Source organism: Scardinius erythrophthalmus (assembly GCF_964197995.2).
Source record: "Scardinius erythrophthalmus genome assembly, chromosome: 21".
Classification (NCBI taxonomy): domain Eukaryota; kingdom Metazoa; phylum Chordata; class Actinopteri; order Cypriniformes; family Leuciscidae; genus Scardinius; species Scardinius erythrophthalmus.
In genome coordinates this window covers 22,236,141-22,255,356 of record NC_138241.1, presented here as the reverse complement: position 1 = coordinate 22,255,356, position 19,216 = coordinate 22,236,141, and the positions used below count along the sequence as shown (strand labels likewise).

The following is a 19,216-nucleotide window of genomic DNA, read 5'->3' as shown; positions in this document are numbered from 1 at the left end:
TTTCCCCGTAATCAAACAAATAAAGACCAGATTTGATGGTAATCTTTGTCTATTAAAATAAACTAAAAAATAATCTTTTCAGAAAAGTAAACTTTCATGCCTAAGCATTTACAAAGGATACATTCCAAATCTATCCAAAACATTTTGCTATAAATGCGTAAAAAAATAATAATAAGTGGACAACATTTTGATTTAGTTCAATTTAACTGCGCGCCTGTAAGCGACGGGTGACGTCACGATATGCTTGTGGGAATTGTAGTTCTTTCAACATTCCCAACGTTCTGCCAACGTTGCTATGACGTTTGCGTAACGTGATACGTGCGCTGTCTGGGGACAGTTTGATAACCATTTCCGCCTATTTCTCGCATATATCGCAGTGTTTAACAAGAGTAGCATTTTTTGCATAAAGTGCTATTTGTAAATTAATAAATACACCCATATAAATGGACCCAAACAGTGTCGGTCGTTCGAGCTGGGCCATAAACCGCCGGGCGGAGGGTTTAGTGAGTAAACACATGGCAGAAATGGCACAGAGACGCTTAGCGGTGCCTGAGGAGGATATGAACCCTCTGCCCGGAGACTTGAGAAGGAGCGCAGAAGACATCCCGGGGCGGGCGGAGGTGAATTTCAGTGCGGATTCACAGTCCTACAATCCTGCAGGAGTGGCAGAAAAGTTAATGCTTGAGAACGCATCTTCATCTTCAGGTACTGTAGGCAGTGAAAATGACCACTTTACATCGCTTTTCTTAAATCGTTATGGAACTTTTTGTTGTGTTAAAATGTCTTGACTTTAAGTTTTTTAAATGGAAGTTATACATTATCTTTTTATATATATATAACAACCCTCAACTCTACTACAACCTCCATAGAACCTCCTTTAAAAAATAAATAAATAAATAAATAAAAACTCAGTCACCATGAAATCATAACTGACTTAAAAAAAAATAATAATAATATTGCAGTATTTGTTATTATTTATCCATGCACAATTATTTTTTTATTTTTTTTTTATTTTTTTTATTCATGTACCCAGCTAAACTTTAATGAAAGTAACTTTCCTTCTCTCTTGCAATGACGTCTCTTCTCTGATGACGCGTTTACTGGCGCGAAGGCGGGACAACCTGTCAATCACATGAGATCGCAGCAATAGACCTTATTCACAACAGCGCCATCTTTGATTTTTTTAACGGAAGTGAAAGCGAGGCTGTCTTCGCTGAGCTGTATGGATTGTTCTGCTGTTGAAACACTGCAGTTTTCCACCACAAAATCTGTTAAACATGATTATTTTAAAACTATAAGTTGAAATAATGTGGGCTAATGGCTTCATACATGAGCAAATACTATCTATTAACAACCTCATAGCTTACAGTAAGGCTGTCTTTAATGGTTTATAAGTTATTGTTAAAATTGAGTTTTTACATTCAGAACCTGACTGTTGCACTCTATAGCAAACGACAATGAACCTACGATTCAATCAATTGCCGATGGACAAAATTAAGTCCATATGAAGAGTACTGTCAGATGTACAACATAAAATTCCTGTTAATAGAATAAAATATTTAAATCAGACTGAACTGTCTATATAGAAACAGCCTACAGAAGCAACCCAGAACACCTTGCTAGCACTTAACAGCAAGTAGACACATGGATACCTGCACACAAATGGAACTCAACTGACGCAGCTTGACACAGTTGATATTTTAACCTTCACTTAATCTACCTTTTTACAACTACAGAGACAGCGGCTCACAGGAAAATCATATCCCTACTTATTGAGATCAAGGAGGAGCAACAGAGGCAGTGGGAAGTTCTGAAAGACCTGCAGGCCAGGATTCATGGACAAGTGTGTGAAGAGGAGGACGAACCACTTGACATAGATCTGCCACTGAGAACTATGGAACAGCTTGATGAAACGGAGCAGCATTTAGAGGATACTGAATCTCAGAGGAGAATGGTAAATAATAAATATAATTTATTCAATTTACAGTTTCTACAGCACATGTAATTATGGGTTATGTGATTTTGTAAACCTCAATCAAACATTTTCTAGTAACACTCTTCCCTTCTTCACCTATACTGAGTATTGCTTCATATTTTGATTTTTCCATAGGTGTCACATCTCTCAAGGATGGGCGGAGCCACGGTGGATGATGCAGTCCGACGTCTTATGCACGCTGTTCTCTCTTTCAGTGTGGGCTCGGAGCTCAACTGGGTTGGCAGAGGACAGAAACGGAGCTTCAGAAACACCAGACTGCAGGGGGTTTTATTTCGTAAGCAACCTTTAAAGTTATGTTTCAGTACAACAGTTTTAGATCGTCATGTGAAGTAATGTTTCAACTCTTTTCTCTGCAGGTGCCTTGAAGAGGACACCCGTGGGAAAGGAGGCCACACACCACCAGTTTGCTGATGTAGTAAAGAAATGGTTGCGGTTTGCCCCTTTCCGACAAAGAGGAAGTGGACGAAGACCACACTGGAAACCTGTTGAGTTCATCTGTCCCAAATTTGACAGTACTGTGGAGGATCATAACCAGCTTAATCTGGAATCTGATGAGATTCAGGTCACAATATAATTACATTCAGTGCTCGAAGTGGTGGGGAAAAAAGTGTCGGTACTCCCGAGGGTTGAAACCGCGGTCCCTAACACTTTCAGCACTGATTACACTAAATATTGTGTCACTAAATGTAAAAAAACAGGTGACGTGGACTCCGTGAATGAAGAAATGTGACCCATGCTGGCAAAATGTTTCGAAATGCTTCCCCTCAGCACAATATTCATTGCAAATTCTCGATGGCATGAGTCTGAACCAATACCATGTGATTTCAAACTCATGCTGATGTAAACAAAATGATCTTGCACTGACTAACACAAGCGTGCGCACGAAGACGCCTCAGACTTGCGTTCCCGATATACACAGAATTACAGTATTTCATAATATCTCTCTTAGCGTGTATTCACACAAACATTATCTGTTATGTCTTAAGTGAATGTTTGGTTAACTGTAGGGGGGAGAAAACATCTGATGATGTGTACCAAATTATTAGATCCATGCATATATATATATATATATATATATGTAAGGAATAATTGACGACAGGCCGTTGAATTATTAGAAAAATAATGCACACCCGAGGTGGTAATGCGGTCACGACGCGAAGCGGAGTGGCCGTTCACCTCGGGTGTGCATTATTTTTCTAATAATTCAACGGCCTGAAGTCAATTATTCCGCTTATACTACAGTTACCACACCTCGAAACATTGTTCAGATTATGTATTTCAAGACGTTTGTAAAGTTTTTGTCATTAAAACGCTCTTGTATGTAGGACTAATTTCTTACGCATCTAAACCAATGCCTCCGTTGCTAATTCCAAAACGTCATTTTAGAGTTAGTAACGGAGGTTTGAGCCACTGATAGCAGACTAATGCTGGGGACACACAACTAGCTGACACATTCTCTGACTGTTTTCATCGACTGCAGCAGATTTTAAACACCGACTCTGAACACAGACTGAACGCGCTGAACACGCGTTTGGGCATGATCAGTCATACGTATCAAATTACATTCATAACCGGCCTTAAAGTGTGTCCCCAGTTATTAATGCAGTTATTAGAGAGAGAGATGTTGCAATAATGAGACAGAAAAGCATGTGCGTCAATATTATTATTTATTTATTAATTCAATTCCTTTTAATTAATTCGAATTCATTCTTTTTTTTTTCCTATTATTGACAGATGACAGACTAGCCAAATAAATGAAACACAAAGCCCTTTTAACAAGTAGGCCTATCAATAATTATTTATTTGTTATATTATCTGCAATAATAATCCGTGCTGCAGGATTATCCATTTATTTAGCCTATATTCAGTTTAATTTTCTATTGATTATAGATAGGAATATACTTTATTTGTTCAAATTAAACTGCATGTTTCCATTGATTGTGAAGCTAGACATTGAAAATTGCAGATCGAGCGCATGCGGCTAAATGTTTTTTTCTTGTTATGAATTGTATCCTATTTTCCGTTATTACCGTTAACTACGCGAAGTGATATGGAACTGTAATGCGGTCAAGACCTGCCTGGAACTACTTTAGCTGTGCGTTTCCCTGAAAATAATGCACACCTTAGAACGTTCGTCAACCAATCAGATTCAAGCATTCAACGGCCCTGTAGTATAAATATATATATAGGCTGTCTGTTGCTTGGTGATTTTCTTGTGGAACCTTCAGAAAGTTTTACCTTGATTTTTCTCAAAATTGACTTTGCTGCAACAAATCATACATCATTTTGAAGGTTTCTTTAATAAAGAATGTGAAAATAACAATAACTAATTTTTGAAAATTTGCTCATGGCGACTCATTTTGCCAGGATGGGTCACAAACCAAATGACAAGACTTTCAAAGGATGAATGTTACTTTTTTGTCATATTACATTCTTCTTAATATAATATTTTCTTTCCTATCTTAAAGTTATGTACTGTAATAGAGCTTTAAAACATAATGGGCAAATGTAAAACAATCTGTATAATGTTTGCTTTGTGCCTGCAAATATATTTTAAATATATTGTAATATGTTTCAATTTAAACACTGATGGCAATCTATTTCAGTTTTCAAAGTTTTGAATTAAAATAGTTTTGCAATCCATTTTTCAAGTTGGAAGTTGATAAGAATGTTATGCGTTTTGCAAGGTTTGGTGCCATTATGTTTAACAATAAATGGACATTAGATTTAATTAATTCAAACATGAAAAAGTTAATAAGTGCTACAACACAAAATATAGCTGTACACAACAAAAAACAACACAAAAATTACATTTCTCAAATGTAACTTAATGACTTTGCTTAATAAAATGGATTATTTTAGAATTGTCTAGTGATAAATTTGAAAATGTGAATAGTTTTATAAGAACTTTTGCTTCCTGATATCCATAAAAACAGGTTTAAGAAATATCTCTATGACTTTTTTGTGTTCATAATTCCACTCTTTTCTATTTAAGTGATAGAGTAATATAACCTTTTTACTCTATGAGAGTAAAGTGCAAGATTATTTTACTAAATCTTCAGCTTTGGAACCCATGCCCATATTTAGCATGGAAATAAATAAATGCAGAAATCAATGGGTATTCTGACCAATGATTACATCTGGCTCTGTGGATTTAAAAAAAAAAACTCTACAAAAACCCTTTAACTGTCACTATGGTATTTTATTTGTTTACTAGTACATACAGTGGATATAAAAGTCTACACACCCCTGTTAAAGGAGAACTCCGGTCAATTTTAACATTGAGCTCATTTTTTTGTACATTTGGAGTGCTGTCAATACAGAGAACAACGACAAAAATCGGTGTTGCCTACACCGAGTTATTCTATTTTTAAAATTTGCACCCTGTTGACTTCAATGGGGCAAGTACTAAACCTGCTTTTAGCCTCTTAACATCCTTGATGTGTCATTACAAGTGCACAGAAAATGTGAGTGATTCCTTCAGAGTGAACACGAGTGAATCTGACTGCAGTAGATGTGAAAGAAATGTATAAAAATTATGTTATTTAAGCCAGCGCAAATACCTCTGTTTACATCCTGCTTTCGGGTGAAGTCCAAAGTAATCAATTGCCGAGTTCACGCGCGTGATCATAGGTACTAAACCTATGCGCGTGAACTCGGCAATCGACTACTTTGGACTTCACCCGAAAGCAGGATGTAAACAGAGGTATTTGCGCTGGCTTAAATAACATATTTTTTATACATTTCTTTCACATCTACTGCAGTCAGATTCACCCGTGATCACTCTGAAGGAATCACTCACATTTTCTGTGCACTTGTAATGACACATCAAGGATGTTAAGAGGCTAAAAGCAGGTTTAAATATTGCCCCATTGAAGTCAACAGGGTGCAAATTTTAAAAATAGAATAACTCGGTGTAGGCAACACCGATTTTTGTCGTTGTTCTCTGTATTGACAGCACTCCAAATGTACAAAAAAATGAGCTCAATGTTAAAATTGACCGGAGTTCTCCTTTAAAACAGCTTATTTTTTTTAGGAATGAAACAAGATAAATTTGCACCTTTAATGATTAAATTACAACCTATGCAATGCCACTGAAAACCAAAGTGACACATTTGAGAGAAAAAGAGATACAAAATAAAAACATAAAATACATAGTGTGCATAACAATTGGGTAGCCTATGTAGCTGTGCTCAGAATGAACCAATCATCAAGCTCATGTGAAATAGTCATAGACAGTATGGAAATAGTACACACCTGCCTTCACCTGAAGTGACTGATTATCTCCAAATAAATAGCAGCTGTTCTTGTAAGATTTTTGTCATCTTTTTGGTTGGATGCTATTACAAGAACCATTGGCCAAAAAGAGTTTACAAATCACTGACCAGGATCTCATTGCTGAAAAGTTACATTCAGGTGAGGGCTACAAATAACTTTTTCTAAGGCATTAGATATGCCATGGAACACAGTGAGGACAGTCATCAACAAGTGGTGAAAGTACAGTGACATCAAGAACAGGATGTCCTTCCAAATTGATGGGAAGACAAAGAAGGGAGGATAGGCTGTCAAGAGGCCTACAGTAACATTAAAAAAGAGTTGCAGCTCTTTCTTTCAAATAGGTTCCTCCCTAAATGTGACAACAAGGCCTATCTCCTCTTTTGGTCATCTGTCTGGGTTATAGGGCAGACCTCGATTTAAATACCAACGTGATCTCATTCCTAAATGATAACGATTTGCCTGTGTGTTGTGTATTAAACCTTTTTTCACAAAAATCACACAGGAACATTAAAATCTGCGTTTACGATGCTTGCTGACCCAGAGAGAGCAGTTGTCAAAGGTATGGAAACCGCTTCACAAACAGTCTTTTCAAACTTCACACAGTATCGTTATCTCTCAGTATCGTCACACGTATTCATATTATCACAGAAGTGGGATAAAAGTTTATATAATTCGTAAATAAAAAAATGTCTACAGAAGCGATCAAAATAAAACCCCTTTTGCTTAAAATTGCGATTGTATCATTACATAGTTACGCCACCAGGTGGCGACAATTGACTTAAAAACGTATTTGTCATTGAATCGTTCAAGAGATTCGTTTAAACTGATTAATCCAGTAATAAAACAAGTGAAGTCTTTATGAGTGACACATTGAATCATTTATTCAAACCGATTAAATGATTAATCCATAGGCTATTTATTAAACATTTTAAATGCATAAATTGACTGCAGCAACATTTTGTCAGAACGTCTTGTAGGCTACATTTTTAGTTGTCTATTCAGAGCTGTGGGAAAATTATCTCTATTTGTCTCAATTTATCCAGAATTGTGCAGCTTTGTTTTGGAATGGCCCTGCCAGAGCCCAGACCTGAATCCTATAGGAAATCTGTTGGGTTGCCTGAAGAGGGCCGTGCACAGGAGATGCCCTCAAGTACCTGGAACATTTTTGCAAAGAAGAATTGGAAAATATCCCCAAGTCAAGATGTGCCAACTGCCAAGCTGATAGACTCCTATTCAGACCGACTGAGTACTGTAGTAAAATTAATGGGTGCTTCAACTCTTATTAGTTCAGTGTGTGTGCATGCTGTTATTCCAATTACTATTTGTTCTTCTCTGAAATGTCATTTTGGTGTTTACTAGAATTGCAGAGGTTATTTTTGTATTGTAGTATTAAACCTATTGTTTAATCGCCTTCTATTATAATAATTACATTAATAAAATGTCATATTCATAAGGCCAATTTTATACTTGGTAAATGACAATTAACGCAGTATGTAATATCGTATTATAAAACATAAGTGATATTTTAGTAGATTTTGCTCTGTTTTATTTGCTTTAATAAAGCAACTGAGGTTTAAAGTGAAGGTCATTTACTTTTAAATAGTTTATTTTCGATTTGTCCTCCATAGTTTTCCACTGTCTTTCCGGTTCTTTCATGTTCTTCTCTGTGAGTAACATGGTTGCTGGGTCTAACAAAAGCTTTTCCCTTCCAGAGACATTCCCAGCTGGGACACGTGACGTGAAACTCAATGCACATCAACTTTTGTTCTCCTCCTGGAGTTTGTTTTTGCCGGGAGAGGTCGCATGCTTTAACACAGCTATGAGTTAGAAGAGTCATTCTTGCGAAGTACAAGGACATAACCTTGCATCGGTCATGTAGGAACATCTAAAACTGTTAACAGCAACTGAGCTTTTGGAGAAACATCATCCAGCTCTTATAAATGCGTAAATGTGCTTTTGTTAGAGGGTGTTTTGGTTTCGAGCCGTCGAGGTGAGTCTCACACTTTATTACCGCAAGTCTATATGGCGAGTGTTTAGTTTATTTTTATTTATTTATTAACACCAATGTGTCAGATGTAGCCTTGCCTATGTAAGTCTCAGATGGTAAAGCGTAAATAATATTTATATATTTTCGCCCATTTTATGCATACGTTTCATTACCACGTAATTAGCCGCCGTGATTGTAATGTTTTAAATAGGACCATGTTGGGTTAACACTGATAAGGATAGTTTGGTGAATTGTTTAGTAGGCTACCACCTGCTTTGTGGTCATGAATCAAAATATTGTTGCCAGCCAGTATTAGGCTTGTAGTAGCCTACAGTGTTGCCTACAGTGACACAAAATGGTCTATTTGGAACATAAATGTAATGTGATGTTGTGTTTTTGAATGTCAGCATAATGTTTTGAAAGTCTTAAGGATGGTCTCAAGGAAGGTCCAAAATTTACAAGACCTGTAAAAACTGTAGGATCACTGCAGGCTACTATATGAGCAGCTTATCGATACTCAAAATGGGTCATCAGTATGAGTCAGCTTAGGGTTTGACACATTCATAGGTTACTTATCATGAAAGATATATAAACAGTAATTATGTGGATTTCTCAAGCTCAGCTTTAGTAGAGCACTGAACAGTGTATTTTTGTATGAGTAGAATATGCACTTTAAAAGTTTTCATGCTAAAAATGTTTTTTAAAAAACATATCATATAATATTCGCATCGGAAAACTGCATGCACTTCCTCATATATGCTCCATTGTGAACTTTGTGTGAGGAAGTAAATTTAGTTTAGGGGTCAAGTTAGTAGCATCTGTGTACTGTCCTCATTTGTACACAATTATTTCAGTAAGTTATTACATCAAATGCAAGGCAGCTATAAAATATATTTGGAAGTGTGTGTCCCAGTGGAGTATGTGGACCAAATGTCCCTTGATCATAAAACCTGAAATCAACAAAAAAAGCCAACAACGCCTATGAGGAAAATGACTTTAAACATACTAAATAATGTCTTAAAGTTTAAAAATGCAAAAAGGATAGTGTTAAAGGATAGAAAAGTAATAAGCCTGTATAATAGAAAACAATGGAAAGTCCCTATGATATTGTGTGATTACTTATCCACCATTTATACTTTACAGAATGCATTAATTATCTCTTATTGCTGTCAGTAAAATTGATGGCATTCATTACTAACTTGATTTTTCCCACCAGACTTTTCGTTTCTTCCCCACCAATATTTCAGCAGTGGCTCTGAGGCCTGTTAAGAGGATTAGTCTCAGGCAAAGGGAAGTAACTTAACTGATTTTGAGCAGAACATGCGTCACTTGACAAAAATTTCAGAGTTGTGCAGTGACTGCCATTGGATTAGTTTGGCAAGAGAACGGTTTATTTATTTCTTTTTTACATGACACCAGTCGTGTTTACTTTAAGCTGCGGTTTGCCGGAATTGCTTTTGCGACCACTGAGCTTTACTCAAATGCCGAGGTGTCAGCCGTGACTGCGGTGTCTTCATTATGGTAATTCTGTGTACTATGATTTGTCTGCATAATTTTTGTGCCTGCTGACAGTATTGACAGTTGTTATACTGATTTCATGAAATATGGTGGGTAATATGTGATTAAATAGCTTGACAACTTTGAAATAAATGCAACGTTTTCCCGTGGTCAGCCGATCAGAGCAATGAATGTAAAGTTAGAGAGATAATGAGGTAATGAAATATCAGATTTAGGCTAGTTTAACCACAGAATGTTGAAAACAAGCCAAAAACTCACACAGTGTGATATTGTAGTGTTTTTTACTTAAATTTCCTTGCTTGTTGCTTCCTTTACTTTTCATCTTGTTTATATTAATTTATTATACACTATAGTTCAAAAGTTTGCGGTCAGTAATTTTTGTTGTTTAATAATCAATTATAAGACATTTATAATGTTTCAAAAGATTTCTATTTCAAAATAGATCTATTTCAGTTTCCTCATTAATATGAAGCAGCACAACTGTTTTCAACATTGATAATAATAAGAAAAGTTTCTAAAGCACCAAATCAGTATACTTGAATGATTTCTGAAGGATCATGTGACACTGCAGACTGGAGTAATGGCTGCTGAAAATTCAAAATGTAATTTTTAATTATATATATTTTTTACAATATTACTATTTTACTGTATTTTGATCAAATATATGCAGGCTTTGTGAGGATAAAAGACTTATTTCCTACCGACCCCAAACTTTTGTATGCACACTGAATATTTTTTGCCTAGTTTACATTTTTTGGGCCAATTGGAGGTTCAAACACAGAGCAAACCTCAGATATTTGAAACACTGAGACCCATTGGGACTAGTGCTGTTTTGAAGCAGATAATGCTGACAAGAAAATCTTCCCATCACGAAAACAACCAAAAAAAAAAAAGAACTCTCTCATTCCAGTCTTGCCCAATTTTGCCTGGTTGTGCATCTGAAAATGTGGTGAAAAAAAATCACAAATCACAGTTTTTATGTCTTCTCTTTTTGTTCTGTAGGAATAGGGAAATACTAAATAATGGAAGAATACATGATGAAAGAGATCCTGGAAACGATAAGTTAGAGTAAGCCACACAGGTAAGGGGAGCCGGCTTCACATGTCTGCTGCTTAAGTGTGATTTATTTGAACAAGATCCAATGGTTTATCTGTCTTTCCCACTGAAACGAGACTGTAGTCAGCACATGCAGACCTCATTTTCTTTTAAAGGAATGTTTCAGCTTCAATACAGAAAAGCTCAACCAGCAGCTTTTGTGGCATAATGTCAATTACCACAGAAAATGATTTGGGCTTGCCACTTAAAGCATACTTGCACCAGCCAGAAGCAATCTAAACACCCGGTGGCAGGTGAAGCTGATGAACTAGCAACAACACCTACAGATGTTACAACTGTACAGCTCAGATAACACTTTTTATGAGAGAATTTAGTTCTTTAACAAAAAAATGTAGGTTCACAATCTGTTAAATTCTATTGTAAGTGCCTTACTATAAGTTCTTTACTTACTTTTTTTTATAGTTATGGATATTATTCATCAAATGATGTATTGAACCTTTAAACAAATTTGCATAGAAGATCACTAAGCATTTTTTCAGTGACAAGCACAATATATTTATAGAAATGTTTACTTATATCTTCATTTTAACTGGCATACATCCTCATACCTCATAGTTTGGATGATGTTATGTGGCTGGAATCCAGCTTTAGCAATGAAACTTGTTTGGTTTCTTCAGTGTTGCTATTTTGGTATTTAAAAAACTTTCAAACAGGTGTTTGTTGTCTTGGATGGGAGGGGTTATTATGTTTTACGGAAATCAAAGTGATACATGTAAATCTATGGGCTGAATAAAAGAGGGTATTTGCACTCAAAACCCCTCCTTATCATGATAACCTGTTCTAGACCTTTTCTAAAGACATGAGAAAAGGATAATAATACATTGATGGGCAAGTTGCTGCAATTGTGTTTCTCAGTGGACGATCGTTCGGTATCCAGTCCAAGACTCCAGAAATGATATCAGTCAGGAAGCTGCCAGTCTGCCAAGAGCCTTTCCCACGGAATCACCTCACGCTTTACACTGCCCTGTCTGAATGAGAGGCCTCTTTGTGTCTGACACAGAAACCTAGAAATGGAGATACTGAGTAAAAGCGAGAGAAAGGTTAAGTTCTGAGGAGTTGGAAACTTTTAAAGTAGATCAAAAGCTGCATTCAGATTCAGGGCACCAGAGGAAAGGAAACTTGATGAAACCGAATGGAAGATGTGCACTAAGCACTTAAATGCAAGAACAGCCCAATATATACGAGTCTGGAATTTGTCAGCACATGTATAAATCGTTGTTTGATCCTCATTTTGTCTGGTTATTGCTCTGGGACATGCTTTGTGGGGTGGAGTTGGCCACATCCTGTAGAGCACTGGCCTCTGCCTGCTCCCTTCGAGTGAGTGTTTATGTGGTTCTCCTGTCTGTGTGCCTGGGGATCAGGGGAAGGTATCACGCCCATCCCATGTTATGAGCAGGCCTAGATATGGTTAAGATAAAACTTTGTGAAATAATGCATGTAAGGAATCAGATCTAATTGGTCATCTTTTAGCTTTCTCTTATGCAGTCTGACCAGTAGCATTCAGATGGATTGGGTTTGTTGGTCTGTGCTGCAGACTGCGGGAACGAGAGGCTATTTTGAGTGTGTTTTCTCACCGTTTTCCCTGCTTTTGCAGCTGTTCCTGTTAATGTCATTTTTCTGAGTCACTCCTCAATCCTTTCAGACAGCAGCAGGAGACTAAGCTACAAAAACACTTTAACTTGAATTTAAGTGTCAATCAGATTTAGGGTCTTCAGTTTTTTTTTATTATTGTTATTTTTAAGTTTGTGCATTCAGAAACTGCATCAACGCTTGCAAAAAAAGTGTAATTTACTTGTGTGACAGTCACTGTACTATGGAGATTAGACTCAAACACACAGGTGTTCCTTAGTGAATCAGTTTGTTTAAACGAATCGGTTGAATGAATCCACAGTGACTAATAAAAACAGTCACTTGTTTCAATTGATTAGATGATTCAATGACTCGTCACTTGTTTACGGTGCGTCTCAATCAAATCCCTAGTTTCCTAGGTCGTGAACCAGTATATAGTGTACAATAATTTAGACACTGGTAAGGACAGTAAGGACCCTGGCTTTGGCTCACTACACATTGGGCACTGATGACTCTATTTCCGGCGACATGACAATGTCCTCATTATACAACAGCAGAACTGAAATCTTTATTATATTGTTTTAATGGTACCATTTCAAAAGCAGCATTTCAGCCATAAATAAATAATAAATATGATCTAGATTATGTTCATTAACTGCCTAGCAATGTATTTTTATGCTGACATATAATTAATTAATGGTTTGTATTTTAAAAACATCTATCACGTGTATGTCTCATGAGATTTATGTTTCGCACTTTGGAAGTGACCATGCTCACTGGTTTTCACGGCACATTGTTGGACTTTTTAGGGAGCGAACGTTTCAGTGCACTGGAAGGATTTTGCAAATTGACACCCCTTAAAATGACAGACTCCCTGATCAGTGCCCTGACTACTGAACTAGGGAGCTGATTGAGATGCACCATTACTGAATGAATCAGTGTATTTAAATGAATCAGTTGAGAAAATGATTCAATGACTCATCACTTGTTTCGTTTCTGAATGAATCCGTATCTTTGAACAAATCAATTGAGTAAATTGTATGCCTTGTCCAAATACCCACACTTGCGGTCTTGGCCACTTGAGAGCTCATGCACGCGACAGGAAGTAAGTGCGCAAGACTGTCCAGTGTCTTAAAAATGCCAAAGTGCAGTTACCTTAATGCACACTAAACCCACACTATCGAGGCTAAGCGTATCCCATCATGCATTATGTTCGGGAACTCATGTGCTCCAAAATCGCGAGATGTTGAGGAAATCATTCCACTGTCATTTAAATTAATTAGATGCATATAATTTGGTAGTAAAAATATAAAGTGTTGCACATTTTATTGGTGCAAAGATGAGTATGGTATGTTTAGGCCTATTTTTTTACAACATTTGCAACTGTTTTTATCACTTAATTAGAAGCACCACAATTTTAAATTTGTTTCGTCTGTTAGCTACATAGCGACTACTGAACAAACATGTCGTTTATTTTAAAATGCAAAGTATTGAAAATATAATAAATAAATGCTCTTTAAACACTTGCATTTTTTTTTTTGCAAGACTATAAGTGTGTCCCATTGAGTAATCAAAAGTTCTACACACACTTGCAGTCTTCATGCCTACTTGAACACTTGGGCCAAATAGAGGAAATGCGTAATTCAAGTAGACAAGTGCAAAGACCGCAAGTGTGGGTATTTGGACAAGACAATTCAATCAATCGTCACTTGTTTTGTTTCTGAATGAATCGGTGTGTTTGAACTAATCAGTTGTGTAAATGATTCAATGACGCCATCAACTGACGTATTAATGTAACTTGCAGAATGTGTCACTAAAAATCCCCATCACTAATGCACACACTAACAGTCTGTCTGGGACACGCAACACAGACAAGTGGAATGATACAGATATAGTGTTTGGCAGTTTAAATTGGCTATTCTGTTTTCACAATTACCATGTAACTACTAAATAACTAACCATAGTGACAGAAAATAAAGTAAATATCAAAGATGGTGTCAGCATAACAACAGAAACAGAAAAGTCTTATCACAACAAACGAATCTAATCGAGGTGCGAGTTTATCCCTCACATGTTATTAAAAGTGGCTTTACATGAGTGTACAGCACAACATTGGGCATTTGGGTTGTAAACAGACCACAAAACCGATTAGAGATGCCCTGATGGAGGAAAGACTGGATCTAAATCTTTGGATCACAGCTTGTATCTCCGTCTCTGTTAGTTATGTAAGCACCACTTGAAAAGACGAGTGGGTTGCGTTGCATGTATAATATGTTGTTGTTTCTAAAGCAGGGATGTCTGTAGTGTGCTGTGTTTTTAACTGTTGTAGTCTCAAGGCTGTTGTCCCCCTACCTCGGCCGGGGAGAGCTCTCTACAGGCTCTGAGCCGAGCTGGATTTACTCCAGCTGGGTTTTTGTGAGGTGGAGGGCCATGTAGCAGCAGGGTCCTAACACAGTGCCAGATGACTTTATTATCCAATAGAAACACAGTCTCTATTCCCACTCCCTTCCCCTTCTCACACACTGTCTAACCACTGCATCAGACTTAAGGGTGATTTATTAGTATAATGCTTTGAATGTGTGTGTGATTTGTGCTGTAATTTATCCTAGTTACGGTCTCTCTACCATATGTTATAAATGTTCAATATGCCAACAATTAAGTTGGTTCTAAAATTCACTCCCAAGAATATGGGGACTTCAGGGAAATTAAATAATTTAGCATAATGATTATTTAAATAATTTTAGGGTGATTTATAGACTCTCAGCACTCTCTGCATGGGTACATTTTATAGTTGGCTTTTGTTTAGACTTTCACTTGTTTGCTGTTAAATAGGCCTATTACTCACAAGATCACTTCAATACAAACATGAACTATACAAACTGCACGTCTGATTTCATTAGCTGTGAATCACACTTTGAGTCTAAACCAACACATTTCCAGTTCAACAGGACTGGAAAGACTGCATCTTTCAGCAACACGCTGTGACTTCCTCTGTCAGTTACATTAACAGGAATGGGGCAAAAGCCCATTGCTCAATTGCTTAATGATTATACAGATGCACTTTGATTGCAAAGCAACATCGTATTTTATTCTCGACACCAATTGCTAAAATGTGGAGAAATAATGTGGAAGTAGGATATCCTATTAATCATCAATAGAAGATCCAGCTGATATTTTACAAATGATGAGAGTAAGATAAGTTGGTGAATATTGTACTTTTTCTGGATCCCTAACAAGAAAGCAATGCCTTTGTGCAACTTGCATGCAAAGTTAGCCAATCAGAGAGCGTTTACATCAGTGTTAAAGGAACAGTAGACCAGAGAGAGAGAGAGAGAGATGGTAAAAAATTAAAATCTGTTTTTTGGTGCACAAAACTTTGACTAATATTATACCTTAAGGTATAACATATATCATGTGTCCCTTTTATGTTTTTATTTTATTTGAAGATTTTTTTTTTTAAAGACATTAATACTAATTCAGCAAGACTGCATTAAATATATCATAAAGTGACAGTAAAGACATTTTTAATTACAGAAGATTTCTAATTGAAATAAATGCTATTCTTTTGAACCTTCCACAAAAAATGTTTTTTTTTTTTTTTTTTTTCCAAATCATTTCTTGACTCGTGCTGAATCCAAGCAATGTTCCAAGGCTGTCAATCAACTCTGCTGTAGTGTTTTGTTTTGTTTTTAGTGGCATGATGTTGTTTTGGCCTAAAAACTGTTCACTGTCAAGCTTACTCTAAAATATTAAGTTCCTGTTTACATCAGCCCAGATAAGAATACCAGAAATACCATACCAGAGAATAACAGAGTTGTCTTGCTCACATTTTTGTTCTATTTGTTCTCTTTGTTTATATCTCAGCCCCCTTAATTGCTTGCGAGCTCCATTTCCTGTCAGGCCCTGCCCGGTCTCGCCAGACTACAGAAAATCCTCTCTGCTACCACGCACCTGTTAAATGTGCAGGACACAGAGACGCTCTGTGCCTCGTGGTTCAGATGTGCCTTTGTGTGGGTCCGAACAGCCCAGCTGAGCAGACTCCTACATCAACACACACATTAAGGAATTAAATAAAATAAGGATTAAAAGGGATTTAAGGAAATAAAGAAAAACAAATACACAGTTTGTGCATATATATATATATATATCACAAAAGTGAGTACACCCCTCACGTTTAATATACATTTAATATATCTTCTCAAGGGACAATACCATAGAAATGAAACTTGCATATATTTTAGAGTAGTGAATGTGCTGCTTGTATAGCAGTATATATTTACTGTCCTCTGAAAATAACTCAACATACTGCCATTATTGTCAAAATAGCTGGTAACAAAAGTGAATACAATTGGAACAGACCTTGCAAGGGTCAATCAAAGAAGTTGAGTCCTCGTGCTATGCGTCAGGTGCAGAAGCTGGCTTCAGAAAACAGACGCATGAGTGCTGCCAGCATTGCTTTATTAAACTAGAGGTTGCAGAAGCGGAAGGTCAGCTTGTCAGTGCTCAGACAAAACACTGCACACTGAAACAAGTCGGTTTGCATGGCCGTCGTCCCAGAAGGAAGCCTCTTCTGAAGCTGGCTCACAAGAAAGCCTGCAAACAGTTTGCTGAAAGCAACCTGTCCAAGAGCATGAATTACTGGAACCATGTCTTGTGGTCTGATGAGACTAAGATAAACTTGTTTGGATTAGGATGGTGTGTCCAGATTGTGTGGTGACGCCATGGTAAGGAGTACCAATAAAATTGTGTCTTGCCTACAGTCAAGCATGGTGGTGGTAGCATCATGGTCTGGTACTGGGGAGCTGCGCTTCATTGAGGGAAACATGGATTCCAGCATGTGACATTCTGAAGCAGACCATGATGCCCTCACTTCAGAAACTGTGTCGAAACGGCATGGTAACGACCCCAAACACACCGCCAAGATGAAAACTGCCTTGCTGAGGAAGGTGAAGGTGAAGGTGATGGAGTGGCCAAGTACGTCTCCAAACCTGAACCCTATTGAGCACCTGTGATGTCATTATGAAGGAGTGTCATTATGTCATTACTGTGCAGCTCTGGCGAACTCCATGCCTAGGAAGATTAAGGCAGTGCTAGATAACAATGGTGCTCACACAAAATATTGACACGTAGGGTGTACTCACTTTTATTGCCAGCTTTTTTGACAATAATGGCTGTATGTTGAGTTATTTTCAGAGGACAGTAAATATATACTGCTATTCAAGCAGCACATTCACTACTCTAAAATATATCCAAGTTTCATTTCTGTAGTATTGTCCCTTACGAAGATATATTAAAATATTTGCTGAAATGTGAGGGGTGTACTAACTTTTGTGAGATGCTGAGGTAGTAATTGATTATATGTAATCTGGATTACGTAATCAGATTCCAAAAATGAAATACTTGTAATTAGATTACATTACATTTTAAAATACTGGTAATCAGAATACAGTTACTTTTTTATTGATTACATGATTACTTAATATTCACAGAATGGCAGTAAATTATTCAGAATTTGTTGATCCTCAATAATTCTTATTTTTTACCTTTTAAAGTTTCCTTCCTCAAAAGTTTTGTGGAATTGCACACACAGACTGGCCACTACTCAGACGACTATGATTACATGGAAAATTGAGAGGCCGCACAGCAGAAACAAATAAAATATATTTTTTAATTAGTGATTTATTTTTATTGTTTTATTTATCAACCCTGCAGTTCCTGATATAATGTAATGTTTAGTGCACTTCATGTTGTTGATAACATTTTTTATATATATATATTTTTCTTTCTCTTTGCATTTTTTATCAAAATGGTACAAGATCAAGACTATTTAAATCAATGTTATTAACAAGTTAGGTCAAAAGTAACTAACAACAGATTTGTATCATGTAATTTGTATTCAATGATGGACTACGATTTCTAATTAATCTACCCAGCACTACACACACACACACACAAAACTGGAGTGTTGAACCTTTTGTACAATTGTATAAGCCGCCCAGCACACTATAGCAAATGACCCTGGTTGGTTGGAAACAGGATAAGAGTTAGCTTTTAGTCTAGTGTTGTTTGCAGTTGTTGACATTTTAGATGCACTAACAAAGGCTGTTCCTTTCAACTGTAATTTTCTGTGTATCCCAGTGCCGTGACATCTCTATTGAGATGACAGTGGGTGAGGGAGATAAATGACCAATTGAACTGTACTCTCTCTCTCTCTCTCTCTCTCTCTCATACACACACTCTCTCTCTCTCTCTGCGCGTCTGTGCTCCACAGTGGCCAGTTAATAACTTTGCCTGTGTTTATTCTGCCCGTGCTGGCAGTCCGAGGGGTTTCCTGTTTACTCACCGAGTCGTATGTGAGTGCGTCTTGTTGAGTCTTTCAAAAACAGATACAGGCACAAAAACGGGATAATGCAAGGTAAATAACAGCTTGCTTTCTCTGGTTGATGTACTGAGCAGGGCTCAAAAAGGGCTTGCTTGAATTCATAGGGCAATTGAGAGAGAGTTTCGATCCAGATGATGGAACTGTCACTTGTTTTGTAACCATAAAATATGACAATGTTTTCCAGCAAATGTGCATATGTTTATTGATATATCTGTGGACAGTGACTATATAATGTTGGCAGCGCAAGCAGAATTTTTTTTATTGTTGAGCCCTGCTGAGGAAAGATGAATGTGTGTTGTGATGGCTCATTACAGCAACAACATGAGGTGAAGCCTCATCACAGAGAGGAGTAGATTAACATGTCAAACTC

At 36.9% G+C, this 19,216-nt stretch overlaps 2 protein-coding genes and 1 long non-coding RNA gene across 9 annotated transcripts in view; all 3 read left to right on the top strand.

Annotated features, from left to right (window-relative positions):
* The first annotated feature begins 370 nt into the window (after positions 1–370).
* Positions 371–2,958, top strand: LOC308682325 (uncharacterized protein). The gene is made up of 4 exons (XM_081351989.1): positions 371–705; positions 1,737–1,954; positions 2,111–2,270; positions 2,353–2,958. Exons 1-4 carry the CDS (start codon positions 444–446, stop codon positions 2,568–2,570), a joined length of 858 nt encoding a protein of 285 aa, XP_081208115.1. The 5' UTR covers positions 371–443; the 3' UTR covers positions 2,571–2,958.
* A 3,358-nt stretch (positions 2,959–6,316) lies between these two features.
* On the top strand, positions 6,317–7,964 carry LOC308682271. The gene is made up of 3 exons (XR_014029127.1): positions 6,317–6,412; positions 6,777–6,833; positions 7,318–7,964. It is a non-coding gene; the product is annotated as an uncharacterized lncRNA (long non-coding RNA).
* A 76-nt stretch (positions 7,965–8,040) lies between these two features.
* The window catches only part of rin2a (Ras and Rab interactor 2a), a 40,586-nt gene continuing 29,410 nt past the window's right edge, over positions 8,041–19,216 (top strand). For 2 of the 7 annotated variants that reach the window (XM_081351888.1, XM_081351892.1), the window contains exons 1-2: positions 8,041–8,264; positions 10,782–10,860. The gene's annotated coding sequence lies outside the window, so the exon portion shown is untranslated. Of the gene's footprint in view, positions 8,265–9,698; positions 9,783–10,781; positions 10,861–19,216 lie in introns of those variants that run through there. The other 5 variants (XM_081351885.1, XM_081351891.1, XM_081351887.1 and 2 more) reach the window with 3 other exon arrangements.